This window comes from Scyliorhinus canicula, chromosome 2, assembly GCF_902713615.1.
Source record: "Scyliorhinus canicula chromosome 2, sScyCan1.1, whole genome shotgun sequence".
Classification (NCBI taxonomy): Eukaryota; Metazoa; Chordata; class Chondrichthyes; order Carcharhiniformes; family Scyliorhinidae; genus Scyliorhinus; species Scyliorhinus canicula.
In genome coordinates, this window is record NC_052147.1 from 204,069,667 (window position 1) to 204,087,756 (window position 18,090).

Genomic DNA, 18,090 nt, shown 5'->3' on the forward strand with positions numbered 1-18,090 from the left:
TCGTAAAAACGGCGTCACAAACTCGCTATTAATAACCATGGCACCGATTGGCACGGCCGTACCACGGCCGTGCCAAGGGTGCCATGGGCCCGCGATCGGTGGGCACCGATCGCGGGCAGCGGGCCCGATGCCCGCGCACTACTTGTCCTTCCGCCGCCCCGCAGTATCCATTCGCGGGGCGGCTGAGGGGCAACCCGGCCCACGCATGCGCGGGTTTCGCGCAAAAACGCGATGATGTCACCCGCGCATGCGCGGGTTGGAGTCTTCCAAACTGCGCATGCGCAGCTGACGTCATATGACGCGTCAGCCGGCGCTAACTCCGGCAAGCGGGCTTAACGATTTTCGTTAAGCCCGTCTTGCCGGAGCCTACGGCGTCGGGCTGCTAGCCCCGACCGGGGACCAGAATCGGTCCCCCGTCGGGAAGGGGCGCGCTGCCGTAAAACCCGCCCGGGTTTTACGCCAGCTTTACGATTTCTCCCGTTTTGGGAGAATCTCGCCCTGAGTTACTCGCCGTAGGATTCCCTAGCCTTTGACCGTCCCTTGTAGCCACAGTAGTAATATGGCTAATCCAGTTCAGTTTCTGATCAATGGTAATCCCCAGAATGCTAATCGTGTGGGATTCAGCGATGGTAATGCCATTGAATGGGGGCGATGGTTAGATCCTCTCTTGTTGGAGATGGTCTTTGCCTGGCACTTGTGTGCCATGATGTAATTTGCCACTTGTCAGCCCAAGCCTGGATATTGTCCAGGTCTTGCTGCATTTGGACATGGACTGCTTCATTATCTGAGGAGTCGCAAATGGTGCTGAACATTGTGCAGTCATCCACAAACAGCCTCACTTCTGACCTCATGATGGAAGGGAGGTCATTGATGAAGTGGTTGAAGATGGTTGGGCCTAGGACACTACCCTGAGGAACTCCTGCAGTGATGCCCTGGAGTTGAGATGATTGACCTCCAACCACCACAACCATCTTCCTTTGTGCCAGGTATGACTCCAACCAGCGGAGAGTTCTCTCCGATTCCCATCGACTCTAGTTTAGCTAGGGCTCCTTGATGCCATACTCGGTCAAATGGTGCCTTGATGCCAAGGGCAGTCACTCTCACCTCATCTCTGGCATTCAGCTCTTTTGTCCATGTTTGAACCAAGGCTGTAATGAGGTCAGGAGCTGAGTGACCCTGCGGAACCCAAACTGAGCGTCCGTGAGCAGGTTATTTCTGAGTAAGTGCCATTTGATAGCACTGTTGAGGACTCCTTCCATCACTTTGCTGATGATGGGGAGTAGACTGATAGAGCGGTGATTGGCTGGGTTTCATTTGGCTTGTTTCTTGTGTACAGGACACACCCGGGCAATTTTCCACATTGTCGGGTAGATGCCAGTGTTGCAGCTGCACTGGAGCAGCTTGGCTAAGGGTGCGGAAAGTTCTGGAGCATAAGTCTTCAGTACAATTGCCGGAATATTGTCAGGGTCCAAATCCTTTGCAGTATCCAGTGCTTTCACCCCTTTCTTGATCTCACATGGAGTGAATCGTATTGGCTGAAGACTGACATCTGTGATGGTGGAGACTTTTGGAGGAGACCGAGATGGATCATCCACTTGGCACTTCTGGCTGAAGATTGTTGCGAATGCCTCAGCCTTTTCTTTTGTACATACATGCTGGGCTCCTCCATCATTGAGGATGGGGATATTTGTGGAGCCGCCTCCTCCAGTGAATTGTTTAATTGTCCACCACTATTCACAGCTGGATGTGGCAGGACTACAGAGCTTAGATCTGATGCGTTTGTTGTGGAATCGCTTAGTTCTATCTATTACTTGCTGCTTATGCTGTTTGATACACAAGTAGTCCTGTGTTGTAGCTTCACCAGGTTGACACCTAATTTTTTGGTATGCCTGATGTTGCTCGTGGCATGCACTCCTGCACTCTTCATTTATCCAGGGTTCATGTATACCGCCAGCGCTCGTCATTCGAGGAACTTGACGGACTGGGCATGCCGTTGAAGACTCCGGCTGAGTAGGGGGACCATATGGTCTTTCTGCCACAGCTGGAACCGCGACAGGGATTATCTGCTGCGATCACTGCTGATGACGCCTACAGGCCGATGTTGCGACTACGGCATGTTCGAGCGGTGCCCTCCAGTATAGGCCTAGGGGGGTCTGCCACATCGTGGTGGCCTGCTGTGTCCTGCACAGCATTGCGCAGCAGAGGGGCGACATGCTGGAGGAGGGGGATAAACGGCAGACCTTGTCCAATGAGGAGGATGTGGGGGAAAGCCAGGATGGGCAGTGCATGGGGCCTGTGCAGGCACAGGTGGCGGCACAATGTGTGCGGCAGGGCCGGGCACGCATGGGATGCTCTAATCGCCTCCGGGTTTGTCAACTAAGAGGCCTGACTGACAGCCACACGAACATTCCGTTCCAGCCCCACAATCCCCCACCCCCAGCCAACCATTCCCCCACCCCCAGCCAACCATCCCCTCCCAGGGCCACCCTTCCTGCACCAACATCTGCCCCCCACCCCCCCCCATTCCCCTGCACTTGCAACCCCCTCCATATTCCTACCTGCCTCACTACAGGGTGCAGGCCCTGGATTGGCAGTAACACCGGGCCTGGTACATGGGATGGAGAATGATGACGACCCGCTCTGCAATGAGCTCTAGTGCTGTGCATCACTCAAAAACGTGACTCCTGTCCACGACAGACTTTCCACCGTCAACCTGGGTGATGCCTGCGTGCAAGCTGGCCATTCCATCACACAGTTCCATCGAATCTTGGGGTGGTGGAGGTGGGGATATGGGGTGCGGAGGGGGGGGGGGGGGGGTTTCGGGTGGAGAGGGATGGTGAGGGGCCGGGTACCAGGGCGGTGAGTGGTGGCTGATCTGGGGCCTTGGCCCATGCCCACCTTCCAAGGGCTGCACATTCCCACCCCCTCGAATGCCCCCTCTGCAGCCAGCCCATCCCACATACCTTTCTGACAGAGCAACGAGGCAGGTTTTTAAAAATTAACTTTCTGTAACTAATTAATTTTTTTTCCCAATTAAGGGGCAATTTAGTGTGGCCAATCCACCTACCCTGCACATCTTTGGGTTGTGTGGGTGAAACCCATGCAGACATGGGGAGAATGTGCAAACTCCACACGGACAGTGACGCGGGTCCAGGATCGAACTCGGGTCCTCAATGCCGTAGGCAGCAGTGCTAACCACTGCACCACCGTTATGCTCGACCAAGGTAGATTTAAATGTTTGTGAACAGGTGAACATGTTTCTACAGGTTTGTGCCCTAGCCCCTAACGCTATCCTGTGTGGTGCACCAGTTCCAACTTAACAACGGGGCCTAACTTTCTGGTCTTACAGACCCTAATGCTACGTCTAGGTGGATCCCCAGGTGTTGGGGGGGGGCCCTTTGCGATTCCCGCCCTGTGACTTGGGTCACCTATGGCGGACGCCCTCGGGAGTGACCAGGCGTGGATGGGCCTGGCAGCTCTCAGGTGTCCCAGGTGGCATTGTGCCACCCTGTTGCTCGCTGCCCATCAGATGCGCCAGGGACAGGAGGGGAGGGGTAGAGTGGGTGTCTGAGGCGCTGCAGTGTTCTAGCACCTTCCCTGTGGGGGTGACCGGCACAGGCCCCATAACATCCTCCTCTCTCAGGGTGCCCAATGGCCCCAGTGCTCCTCCTTGGGACAGTGGTGCAGCTGGAGCAAGCTCTGGGGGCTCCCCTGCCACCAGGCGCTGCCAGTCCTGGAGGCCAGTCCTGGAGGCCAGCTCTCGTCTCGACCGAGGTCTCATAGTGCACCGCCATGGAGCACAAGGAAAGGGCCACCTCACTCAGCGACTGCGCCACATCTCTCTGTGATTGGCTCAGGTCAGCCAGCACCCGGGCAACGCCCTTGACGCCTCCAGCCAAGATCCATTGTGATTGGGCCAAGCTCTGGAGTGCTGCTGCAATGTCCAGGTGACTCTGGTACATAGCTGCCTGTCCTGTGCCTCAGCCACCACCTGCCCACAGTGCCTGAGGCCTTGGACATCCTAACCCATGGCCAATATGTTTGTTCCCAAGATCTCACCATGAACGCCACCTGTGTGATATTGGCCTGGGTGGCACGCATGGCCGGCACTCCTTCAACTGGATGGTTGCTGACAACCAGTTATGTAGTCCCTGACTCTGTGATTGAAGCATCAATGGCACTGCCCTTTCCAGAAGCCCAAGACCCATCTGAACGGCAGCTTGTCCCTGGGGTCAGTCCGCCCTCTGACTGCCCACCTCCTCAGGGATTCCTATCTCCACCTGATGTACCCCAGCATGTGTGCCGTCCTCGGATTGGCGCAGGCTGGCGTTTGGGGGCTTGCGTCGCTGCCCAGTGCTGCCTCGTCACTTGACATGTCCTGGGGTTGTGGCCGGGGACAGGGGACACCAGAAGGGCCCGCCTTATCGCCAGGTGATCCTGTGAGACACAAGACATGACGAATGTAGCCCCAGCAGCGGCTAAAGCTCCCGCAGGCACTGGCAGGATGGAAGAGGTGCCTCCAATTGGCTGGCATCTCTTTAATACAGGACTGCCTCTGAAGTTTTGTGTTAAAGCAATGAAATTGCTGCAGGGCATCTACAAGGATTGTGGGCGTGCTCCCACCCCCAGCTTCTTGTCCAGGGCAGCCTGTTAAATCTAGCCTCATATCAATTGTTAACAATTAATTTGGTAGTTAGTTGAAGGAAAGGGATATGGAAACAAGTAGCCACATGAATTTAAGACTGCTGCTGTCATGGAGATAATTGTCGATATAAACACGTAGAGCCAATGTTGTAATTCTATGCAATTTCCACCATGATAGAATTATGGTGCATTAGAAAGTCGTGTTTTACATCTCAAAATACTTCATCGCCAATTAATTATCTGCAGCTCAGTGTGTTTTGTAGACAGTTAAGGCAAATAAGATTAATTTTATGTGTTCTTTATGCTTATTGAGGACTAAATTTTACTAAAACATCAGGGTCTTGTCTGCCGTCCTTCACAGGACCTTCTACATTCTCTGGAACAGGAATAGGAGACCTGGGATTATGTTCTAGAAAGAGCTTTCACCCACAAATATCTGACTCAGAGACTGGATTGCTACCACTGAGACAATCAGACTCACTGAATTGTACAAGCATATTTTGTGCAGCACAATTAAGCAGATGAATCATTGCTCTGATACACTAACATTTAGGAGCTGACATAACAAAAAGGAATAAATGCAAGCTGTATAATATTTCATTTTGATCTCTAGTAATAAGTTACAATTCTGCCATCAAGCTGTGCACATAGTAATATGGAGAACGTGAGTCGAACTAAATTGCAGAAAAGTCGAATTCATGTAAACGCGACTCTACGTTGCTGACAACATGACATCCATCTTAATGGACAAAAATGCTAAAACATATTGGCTTTAAATGTTCAACATTAAATGAATTTACACAAAATGTGTGCCCAAACAGCTTTACCTTGGTCATTTTAATTACATCTGTATCCTGCCGATTAGCATTGAAAGTTACATCCTTGATGTAGGTCAATGCCACTTCGTCACCATCCACTTCCACATACATTTTCCATTTAGAATCCTGACAAGAACAGAAACAAGTTGTAACAGGGTATGTGTGAGTATGTCATTTCATCAAAGAAAAGCTTTACATCTATTTTACTGTCAGATTTTGACATATATAAATGCCAACTGTATTTTCTTTCAAAGCCCAATGACAAGCAACATTTTATCTGAAACCAGGTAACAGATCTTGGTCAGAAGGGGGTTGGCCTGCCATGCAATTCAAAAACATCACTCGTCATACTTGAATATGCAAACACTGCCAAATGAAACAATTATTTTTGTTTACTATTAAGGTGACCTCCCAAGTGATTTCAAAGCTCTTTTTGATTTAACCAAATTTAACGCTGTTATATTTTACAAACAGAAATTTAGTTAGGGACATATTGTTCCTTTTTTCTCGTGAGGAAGTGGTGCAATGGTTACACAGAAGTGCATGCATTAATTATTACAAGTCTGTTCCCTATGAGCATGGGAAAACATGATTTCCCAAGACTTTAAAGTTCAAATTAAATCTTTTTTTATACGGTTGCGGATGCATAAGGAGCAATGCTTGAAATTATTCAGGAATTCTTTATTGTAATTAATTTTGTACCAGTAGAAATCTACAAAATGTTATTCACTAGGGGAAAGGTGATTCAACAGCACAGCCTAGAGGCTGCTGTAGACGTACAATTGTGTTTTTAAAAATGTCGACTCCAGGGATTAGCTCATTACAGAGCAAAATATAAATTGAGTTGTTACATTAATAAACATTCCAATGATTGCAAAAATATTCCTAATATACTAAATTGCCAAACAAGCATTATGTTTGCTCAAATACATGCAGAAACTTTTCAAATACCTAAACCCAGCAATATTAACAATATAGTTATTCTATCTAAACTGTAGAACAGTCTAACAGACTGGTGATTTGAATTCCCCACAGAAGCAAGTAAAGAGAAACAGTGATTCAGAAACACAACATTTAATTCTATTTTAGAAATCAATCTTTTTCGAGATGTCACAAAACTGAAATAAATATATTTCGGAGTCATTCAAAAAGCATATTTAAATATTTGGCTTGACTGCAGTAGCTGACACATTAATTTAAAATGGATTACATTGCTCTGCAGACTGCTGGCTTACTGCTAATATTTGCCCCTACAATCTTCTACTACAATCTCACAAACTCACCAAATGATTGTTTTTCACAAATTAACCCAGACACTGAATCGTAGTGGTTATTTGGCAGTGAGAGTGTTGTATCCAGGTACCAGATACACACCGTCCAGTAGGGGACAGTGGAAACAATCAGGAGTAGAAAGACTGGCTAATTTTCTTTGCTCCTGAAATCAAGGGGCACAGGATTATTTGTGATGCCTTGATGCCACTTGGAGATCAGCAAATCTGCTCAGACCAGGGACCAAAATTTGACTCCCTGATCTCCAAGTTTGAGTATCATATCGAGTAATGCAGTTACTCACTAAGACGACCAATTAACATATTTTGATACATACTTTATTTTGCTTACAATGGTTATGTAACCAGGCAGTAATATCTATTATTTCAGAGGCTGACACAAGCACATATGGTTAAAGGGTTTCACCCAGTGCTGTAGGATTCCATGATTTGTATCTTTCTCAATTATTTCAATAAAGGGCAGCATGCTGACACAATAGTTAGCACTGCTGGCTCAGTGCCAGGGACCCAGGTTTAATTCCAGCCTTGGGTGACTGTGTGGAGTTTTCACATTCTCCCATGTCTGCATGGGTTTCTTCCAGGTTTCTTCCAGGTGCTCCAGTTCCTTCCCACAGTCCAAAGATGTGTAAGTTAGGTGGATTGTCCATGCTAAAATTGCCCCTTAGTGGGCTATGGGGATGGGCGGGGAGTGGAGCCTAGATCGGGTGCTCTTTCAGACAGTCTGTGCAGACTCGAAGGGCCGAATTGCCTCCTTCGGCACTAGGGATTCTATGGGCGGTATAAACCATTATAGAGATTTAACAGCTCCCACAGTCTCCCATCTGGGAAAATCTTCTCCATATTTGGGGCCTCACGGTAGCATGGTGGTTAGCATCAATGCTTCACAGCTCCAGGGTCCCAGGTTCGATTCCCGGCTGGGTCACTGTCTGTGTGGAGTCTGCACGTCCTCCCCGTGTGTGCGTGGGTTTCCTCCGGGTGCTCCGGTTTCCTCCCACAGTCCAAAAGATGTGCGAGTTAGGTGGATTGGCCATGCTAAATTGCCCGTAGTGTAAGGTTAATGGGGGGATTGTTGGGTTACGGGTATACGGGTTACGTGGGTTTAAGTAGGGTGATCATTGCTCGGCACAACATTGAGGGCCGAAGGGCCTGTTCTGTGCTGTACTGTTCTTCTTCTTCTATCTATATTAGTTTTGTTAAAAACCATGCAAATTTTTATTTTCTTGCACAAACATTTCTAATTTTAATGCAAAATTAGAAAAAAGTTGCCTTTCCTACAAATCTAAAAAGGTGCTCTAATATTTTTGCTAGAAATGAGCAAGAATTAATTTTCACCCATGTGCCCTGACACATTCCCAACATGAGCCCACATTGAGATATTTTCACTGTGTTAGCATGCTTAATTTACAAATGCATTTGCGGACAGAAGGGGCACAAATCTTTCCCTTTCAATGCTTATTCATGATGTACATAGGAATTGCATTATCTGTAAGGGAGGCATGACAAGGTGACAAGTCCTTTGTTAGCCCCAGATGACTTCTGTTTGTTCGCTGTTGGCAGCACTGTGTGCATTGTATAAGTGGAACTCTTGATTCCCTTCCCCCGCCCCAGAAAAGTTCAAATCTGTCTGATGACTTTCATCCTTGGTGGGAATAGGCAATCCCCACAGCAGCAGGCTGAAGAGGAGTAGATTTTACATTGAATAAAATTTAACAACAACTATATGAAAGGTATGCCAGCTCATAAGAGGAACCTTTGTGCATCATTTCTCTCAGTCAACCGTTTAAAACTCATTAGAACCAAAATGCATACACTTCACTAACTGTAAAATCTGATACATAAATCACATCTTTGTGAGTGTTTTTGTGGCATGTAAACAATGCTTCCAATTTATTAGTGGAAACAATGTTCACCGGCTAACTACACCACCAAAATTGTAACAATGCACTGGATTTTATCCACACAAGCAACACCTTCATGAATGCCCCTTTTATTCTCTTTTATCTTCCAGTGCATGATATGATTTTCTGCATTTTATATCAGTCCCATTGACTTTCCTTCCAACTATATTTATATGCCTGCAGTTATAAAACATGGCCCTTATAAATTTGTGAAATTGTTACTTTGTGGAGAACAAAATGACACCAGCCTGTTAAAGAACAGTGAAAAGAGGATCTGCCTGTACTCACATGACAATCTACATAGTTAATTGCTAATGTCAATCAAAAAAAAAGACTTGCATTCATATAGTTTCATATAGTTATTCACTACCCCCTCTTCTCTGAAATAGCGCATGGCATCTTTCACATCAACCTGGGTAGACGGATGGAGCCTTGACTTCATGCCCGATCCGAAAAATGGCAGCTTTGACTGTGCAGCAGACCCTTGGTACTGCACTGGAATATCGGCCTAGATTTATTTTGTGCTCAAGACCTGGAGCGGGATTTGAACCAGGAACCCTATGATTCAGAGGCCGGAATTGCTACCAATTGAGTCAGGGCTGACATGAGTATGGCCTGCCATATGGGAAAGCACAGAGGTGGGATACCTTCAGGACACCAGCTGATGAACAACTTACTAAGGCCATTAATGTTTCGACTCGTCTGGCTCATGAGAACTAGAATTTCTCCCTCTATTTTGGTATGAGGGGTCAGACTCAAAATGTTAACTATGTTTTCTCTCCCAGCCAGCGCCGGCCCTAGGGTTGCCGGGGGGGGGGGGGGGGGGGGGGGGGGGGGGGGGGGCCGGAGTGACCTGGTACATGATCGGGACCCACCGATCGGCGGGCTGGTCTCTCTGTTGGCAGGCCTCCTTTCTTCCACCGGCGAGCCTGGATCCATCCGCCATGTTTGTGCGGGGCGGCCTGGGGGAGGGCGGCCACCGCGCATGCGCTAGTTGGCACCTGCCCAATTGCGCATGCGCGGGACCCGAGTCTTTTACGCGGCGCCGGGTCTCTGACGCCAGTCACGCACTCCTTGATGGCGCCCCCTAGCACATGGCGCCCCGGGTGACTGCCCGAGTTGCCGGTACCTTGAGCCAGCCCTGCTCCCAGCAGATACTGCCAGACCTGGGTTTTTCCAGCTTTCTCTATTCTTGTTTCAGATTCCATTGTTGCTCAAAATCTGCTACTCGGTTAAATTCTGCCCTACTTCAGGGAGAACAATCTTTCAAGCAGCCAGTAAGCTATTTTGTCACTGAGCTCACAGCCAAATCCTTCCAGAGAAATATGGAAATAAAAGAACAGGAGTAGAATATTCAGATCCTTGAGTTCCCACCACTAAATTAGATAATGGGTGATATGTATCTAAATTCTATTCACCAGTTCTTCTTTTACATCCTTCAACAATCGTACCCAACTAAAATCTGTCAATCTCAAGTCTTGAACATTTCTACTAACAACACAGCCCAGTTTTTCACCACTCTGTGTGCGAAAGAGTGCTTGCTGATTTCAGCCTAAGGACTGGGCTAAGATTTTCCCTCTTGTTCTGGAAATCTCAAGGTGAAACAGTTTCTTAAGATCTAACCTGTAAATTTCTTAATCATGTTAAATATTGTGATCAGATCATCCCTCAACTTCCTAAACTCAGTCGAATATAACTTATATTCATACAACTTCTCCTCAGAATTAAGTGTAATTCCAGCGAATCTGTGCTGTACCCCCACCAAAACCTCTATATCTTTCCTGAGATTATCCACGATGACTTTTATTCACTTTATGCCAATCAATCATGAAGCAAAAGCCCAGGAACAGGTATCTCTCGCCCAATTCTTAATATAGGGGAGGAAAAGATATGCAAGGTAAATAAAACAACATCAGCTGTCTCCACTTTATGGGTAAATTATTTGCCAGATGCCAAACATTGCTCACACAACTTTCCACATGCAAATATTATTGTACAAAAATGCTGCCATATGGAAATATATTGCTATGCCTTGAATGTAGCAAAGTTTTATGCATGTATCTAAACTGAGGGGTGCTTGAAACTGCTCACAATTACCAATTAAACTTTTAAATAAAGATTTTCACTTAGCATGCTAAAGGACTGATGGAAGTTCTGAAATAAAACTTCAGAAACTGTCAGTATTAACTGACAGTATATGACAAACATCTAAGCCCCACAACATTTCTACTCTGCATCATTATCTTGGTCGGCAGATCAGCAAATGTTACTGGTTGGTTTTAAGTGGAAATGAGGCCCGAGATCAGATAAGTATCTGTTAATCTGTGTTACTCTATTCTGTTTACAATGTCATTGCCTACTGTTCCAACATCCCTTGGGACAATTGTAAATATAAAAAAGAATCTACAGGAAGCTGCTCACATAGAACTACACAAGTGGACCTCACTAGCATGTAGGGGTTACTACTAGGTCTTGAACAGAGGATTTTTTTTAATCGCCTCAGGAGAAACAATGTCCCATAATGATGTACAGAACTATTACTGCACTAATGAAGAATCATACATAATTCAGCACCTTTCACTTGGCACCACTGTGATATACTCATTAGCACAGACACACAGTGGAAATCAGATGGTGTCCATGCAATTGCAGGCATTATTTGCCGTGCAGCTGCTTTCATGACATTGCCAGTATATAAAAACATGACGCCAGTTTGTTTTATTTAGTGCTAAACCTTCTAGTTTGTAAAAACAAGCCTGACACCAACCTGACATGAGCAAGTGAAAATAATTAGCTCTCATTTTCTCAGCCTCCTATTTCCTCCTCCCTGCTGCGTTCTCTTCCCACTAAACCACCACATGTCATTGGAAATAGGAGGCAATTAGTGGGCTCATTTCAGCCCCACACTGCAGCAAAAAGAAAGTATTTATGATGGCACAATGAACAGCTGAAAGATTAAATAACATTTGCCTTTTGAAAAGAAAATGACTTCTGACTAAATGGGGCATTTTTGATTATATTCAACCATCCTCAGCGCAACAGTTTTAAATGGGGCTGCCTATGTGATATAGGATCCTTAAAGAACACAAAATGAGTCACTTAGAGCTAAAAGCATGAAAATAAAATGCAACTTGAGGTAGTAATTTGGTGGTTTTGCTGTACATTGAAGTGTAGAAACGCACAGAAAAAAGGTTTTTAAAACTTAAACTAACATTTACAAAGCCATTGAAGAAATATTGTAACTGCTAAGATTACAATGAAATCTAGAGTCAAGATATCTCCCATGCACATTCAGAAGGAGAACGTGCTGCCCTTTTAACTATGATTTCTGTTGTATTAGCAACAGTTTTAGAATCATAAACAGTGCTTGCTGACTCGGAAAATCAAACATAAAGAATAGACTCTACTGAACAAAAAGTCATTGACCTCAAAGAATTATGAAAGATCATCCATTAAACAAACCAAAACTCTAACGCTCTCACAACAATCCACTTGCCTTAACATTTGTGATCATTTTTTTTTGATGGCAGATGAAGATTTCAAGGATAGTTTGAATTTATTCCCAAGGTACCAGGAATTGACGGGACAAGGTATTTCTAACCTGCACTATTTAAAAATGCCACTCAAATAGGACACAAGAACAGCAGTTATGAGAAAATTAAAATGCCATATTGGAGAAAGATACTTCTCGGAGACTGGATTTGGAATACTTTTAGAAAATGTAGAGGGAGCTCTGTACGGCATCAAACCTGGAGTAGATTCTAATCTCATAGTTTAATATGTGAAAATGCTTATTGCCCAGTGTTAAGTAGCTTCATTTCAATATGTATAAAATCTATTAAAACAATATTTATAAAACCAAGGGTCTATTTTAAAGTTTGAGTTCTCCTATCAAGTAGCATAAATGAGACTTTAAAAACACGCAGCAGGTTTTCTTCATAATATCATCTACGTGAAGCATCAAATACGTCCTTCGGCAGATGTGAAACCTCCAACAAACCACTGAGCTCAAAACCTCGACCAAACCACAGACCATGCATACTTCATCAAATCACAGAACAAGCAACCAAACCACATAATGCTCGGTAGCCACTTCCAAATCATATAAACTAACAACCTCTGCCAAATGACAGAACTAACACCCTCCAACAAACCACAGAAATAGCAGCACCTTTCACAAAACTACAGATAATTCAACCTCTGAAATATAGATCATACAATGTCTACCATCAAACTACACAACAAACTATCACCTCTGTGAAATTATAGAAGGATCATGCCCATAAATCTATCACACCACTAAATTCCGAACATGCTTCACCAAATTATGGAATAACAACCTCATTTACCAAACCACATAAAGTCCATTAAAGGTGCTTCATATCCTTTTTGAAATAAGATGGGAGATTTTCTGCTTTGGGGTGGGAGTGGGTGGGGACAAGGGAAATTGGATGCTGGGGCAGGCCATTAGTAATGCACTAGTGGTATGTTGCTTGCCATTTGGCAATGATGGATCAGTGGGAAGCTTGCATTGCTGGCATATACAATCACCACACGATCGTCAAAAACGTGCAGTATTAAAACTATGTGGATTTGCAATTGATTGAGAACTTTTGTTTTTGGTCTTCATGGTCTCCATTGGGTACAATTATTTGACATAGAATGTGCAGAATAGAAATGAGGCATTCAACCCAACTGTTTGCACCAGTGTTTATACTTCATACGGGCCTCCTCCTACCATCTTCATCTAAAGCTATTGTGTAATATTTTATTCCTTTCTCCTTCATCTGTTTATCTAGCTTCACCTCAATTACTCGTTGTGGTAATGAGTTCCATATTCCAACCACCCCCTGGACAAAGGTGGCTTTGTGGAATTCCCTATTGGATTTATTTATGAGCACCTTGTATTTACGATGCCCAGTTTTTCCATTCCCCGCAAACCAAAATATCTTTTCCATATCTACTCTAGCTCACTGGGCTAAATCGCTGGCTTTTAAAGCAGACCAAGCAGGCCAGCAGCACGGTTCGATTCCCGTACCAGCCTCCCCAGACAGGCGCCGGAATGTGGCGACTAGGGGCTTTTCACAGTAACTTCATTGAAGCCTACTCGTGACAATAAGCGATTTTCATTTTTCATTTTCGTTGATCCTTTTCATAATCGAGAACTCTATTCGGTCGCCTCCTCAGCCTGCTCTTTTCTAGAGAAATAAAAAGCCCAGGTCGTTCATCCTCAACTGACAAATTTATATTTCAGCAATTCTGGAAGCATCCTAGTTAATCTTCTTTTAAATCTTCTCCAATGGCGCTATATATCCCTTCGTCAATGTGGAACTAGGAAGTGTTCCAAGGTTATATGCAAATTTATTTTAATATCACTTCCCTGATTTTCAATTCTATCCCTCTGGAAATGAACCCCAGCGATTTGTTTGATGTTTTATGCTTTTATTAATCCGATTTGTGCATCTGCACTCACAAACCTATCTGCTTTCTTTCTCTATTTATACAATTATTTTCCAAGAAGTGGCATTTTTATTCTTCTTCCCAAAATGCACCAACTCCCACTTATCTATACTGACACTTGTGTCAATTACATGCCTATTCTGAAAGTTTATTAATATTCTGCTGCATGTTGTCGCATTCATCCTGTGCATTAATACCTCCAGTTTGGTGTCATCTATAAATTTTGAAATTGTACTTCCAATTCTGGAGTCCAAATTGTTCACTGCATTGGATCTTTTGCCAGTCCGAGTAGCTACCTTTAATAACCAATTTATAATTTCTGTTTGTAGTCAGGTTGCTATCCATTATGTTACTTGTCCCCGACTCTACATTCTGACTTCAGTCATGAGTCTACTATGCAATGCTTTATTGAAGGTCATTTTGAAATGATACGTATTAGGTCCACTACTTTAACTTTATATACCTGTCTGTTACTCTTCAAAGAAGTCAAACAGGATGGTCAACCATGATCTCCCCTTTGAAATCCATCTGTTATATTTTTAGATCCTATTACATCTTCGAGTAAGGGACCTATTATTTTTCCTACCATCAATTTTAAGCTCAGTGGTCTATAGTTTCCTGTACTTGTTCCATCTTCATTTTGAAATATAGGAATCACATTAGCAGTCTGCCAGTCTTCAGATGCTCTTCCAGTTTCTAATACATGTTTATACATCTTTGTAATGGTGTATCTGATATCTCTTCCCTAACTTTGGGGCAGGTGATGGCGTAGTGATATTATCACTGGACTGATAATCCAGAGGCTCAGGGTAATTCAACAAAAATCTGGAATTAAAAATCTAATAATGACTATTAAACCATTGCCGATTGTCGGAAAAACCCATCTCGGTTCACTAATGTCCCTGAACGAAGGAAATATACCATCATTAACCCAGATCCACTGCAATGTGGTTTACTCTTAAAATGCCCTCTGAAATGGCCTAGCTAGGGCAATTAGGGACTTTGTCCTCACTAAATTTAATCAGTTTTTCAATGATCTTAAATGTCCTCTTGTCTATTTTTGATCTCTTTTCTAATGTTGCTCTCTGGTAAATACTGAGACAAAGTACCAAGACATTTACTATTTCTACCATTTTACAGTAATTACCTGTGACTTCATCATGTGTATCCCTTCATATTCCTAACCTGATTTTCCTTTTGGTATTTATGTGCCTGTAAAATAGCTTATTATTTCTTGATAATTCAATTCTGAACTTTCTCTTTGCTTTCCTAATTGTGTTTTTTGACCCATTTTGTAATCTTTTTGAATTTCCTTTTTGTCAACCTCTCCTTTGTTGTCTTATGACAGAAGCTGCATTATTGTGTGCCTTATTCTTCATTCATCCATGGTGCGTTGTTAATGGCTAGTTTATTCTTGCTTTTTAGTGCGATATAATTTTCTCCTGGACTCTATCGATTACTTTTAACTGTTTCACATTGCTGTTCCATTTCATTCTTTGCCAGTAACTCTTCCAGTTTATTTTCCCTTGGTTTTTTTTTGTATTTAGTTTAATCTTGTCTTTTCTTTTTACTTATCACCCACCATTCAGGGATCTTTTACAGTGATTTACAGCAGGCCTTGCTGTTAGAATGGATGTTTCTTTTGGAATTGATTATTAAGGCACTGAAGGATGGTGTTTGGCCCATCCAGTCCATGTAGCGCAATTCAGTCAATCCCATTCCCTTGCTCGATCTCTGTAGCTCAGTCGGTTTATTTTGCTCATGTGCTCATCCAATTTCCTTTTGAACGAATTCATCGTTTCCCCTCCCACTATATTTATGGGCAGCGAGTTCCAAGTCATTACCACCCGCTGAGTAAAATAAGTTTCTCCTCACATTCCCCCCCCCCCTCTATGTTTGCTCAAAACCTTAAATCTGTGTTGCCTACTCCTTGCACCAGGGGCTGGTTTAGGATAGGGCTAAACAGCTGGCTTTTAAAGCAGACCAAGGCAGGCCAGCAGCACGGTTCAATTCCCATACCAGCCTTCCCGAACAGGCGCCAGAATGTGGCGACGAGGGGCTTTTCACAGTAACTTCATTTGAAGCCTACTTGTGACAATGAGCAATTTTCATTTTCATTTTCATAATGGGAACAGCTCTTCTTTGACTAACATGGCATTCGTATGGGGGGGTAAAAATGCTAGGATCCCAAAGAAGGTCCTACAGAAAACAAAATCCAGGGGGGGGCTAGCCCTCCCGAATCTGCAATTCTACCACTGGGCGGCAACAGCCGAGCGAGTAAGGGGATGGATCCAGGAGCCAGAAGCCGAGTGGGTGCGTGCGGAGGAGGCCTCCTGCATGGGGACCTCCCTCCGGACCCTCGCCACGGCAGCACTCCCATCCCCACCCAAAAAACACTCCAGCAGCCCAGTGGTGACAGCCACCCTCCAATCCTGGAACCAACTGCGGCAGCAATTTGGCCTGAACAAAATGTCGGACAAGGCTCCCATCTGCAACAACCATAGGTTCAAACCAGCACTGACTGACGCCACCTTCAAAAGGTGGAGACAGGACGGGGGGGCACTGACAGTCAGGGACCTATACACGGACGACAGGATCGCAACACTGGACGAACTGACAGAGAAATTTCAGCTAGCTGGGGGGAACGAGCTACGGTACCTGCAGCTCAAAAACTTCCTACGAAGGAGACAAGGACGTACCCACAACCGCCACGACAGACACTACTGGAAGACCTACTGGACGCAAGTATCCTAGAGAAAGGGAACTGTAGTGACATGTATGGCCGACTGGTAGATAGGGACGACACCGTACTGGACGCAACAAGAGGGAAATGGGAGGACGACCTGGGGATGGAGATAGGGTGGGGACTCTGGAGCGAAGCACTGCATAGGGTCAACTCCACCTCCACGTGCGCAAGGCTCAGCCTGACGCAACTAAAAGTGGTACATAGAGCCCACTTAACGAGAAACCGTATGAGTAGGTTCTTCCCGGAGGTGGAGGACAGATGTGAGCGGTGCCAAAGAGGCCCGGCCAACCACGCCCACATGTTCTGGTCTTGCCCCAGACTTGTGGAGTTCTAGACAGCCTTCTTCGAGGCTATGTCCAAAGTGGTGGGGGTGAGGGTGGAGCCATGCCCGATAGTGGCGGTCTTCGGGGTTTCAGACCAGCCAGATCTATTCCTGGGGAGGAGGGCGGACGCCCTTGCCTTTGCCTCCCTGATTGCCCGCCGTAGAATCCTGTTTGGCTGGCGGTCAGCAGCACCGCCCAGAGCTGCAGACTGGCTGTCCGACCTCTCGGATTCTCTCCAAATGGAGAAAATCAAATTCGCCATCCGAGGGTCGGACGACGGCTTCCACAGAACGTGGGAGCCATTCATGCAATTGTTCCGGGACCTGTTTGTGGCCAACGTACAAGAGGAAGAATAGTCGGGGGAAGGTAGGGGGGGGGGGGGGGGGGGGGGGCTACGGGCTCGTTACGGGGGTTTGATGGCTAGCTAAGGCCCAAAACCAAACTAAATAAATGCCAATAAACATGTTGGGGAATGTAAAATATGTATGCCGGCAAAGAGGGGGAGGCCACAGTTATTACTACGAAAATGCTCACCTGTAAATATATATGTTAATTTTTGCGTGTTCTTTTTTTTTTCTCTCTCTCTAACAATTTGTAATTTGTTCAATATAAAACATGAAAACTGAATAAAAAACATTTAAAAAAAAACTTATCTAAATCTGCATTAATTATGTGCACCTCTGTCAAATTGCCCTTAATTGAAGGGGGACAACTCCAGCTTCTCCAATTCTCCAGCTAAAATTTTTCATCCATGGGACCATTCTGGCAAATTGCCTCTGCACTCTCTCAAAGTCAACTAGAGGACAAGTGTTATGGGCCAGGGTTAGAGAACCCCAAAGTGTATCATGGAGTTCACCTGACCCACAACTTTTAATAGATTGTGGTATGGGGAGCACACGGCCCACTCCACAG

The 18,090-nt window shown here is 45.1% G+C and overlaps 1 protein-coding gene across 2 annotated transcripts in view; it reads right to left on the reverse strand.

The window, feature by feature from the left end:
- Positions 1–18,090, reverse strand: part of LOC119961897 (mitogen-activated protein kinase kinase kinase 20-like) — a 171,492-nt gene that overhangs the window by 26,332 nt on the left and 127,070 nt on the right. For both annotated transcript variants that reach the window (XM_038789395.1, XM_038789396.1), the window contains exon 17: positions 5,472–5,588. In XM_038789395.1, the coding sequence (XP_038645323.1) occupies positions 5,472–5,588 (117 nt within the window). The remainder of the gene's footprint in view (positions 1–5,471; positions 5,589–18,090) is intronic.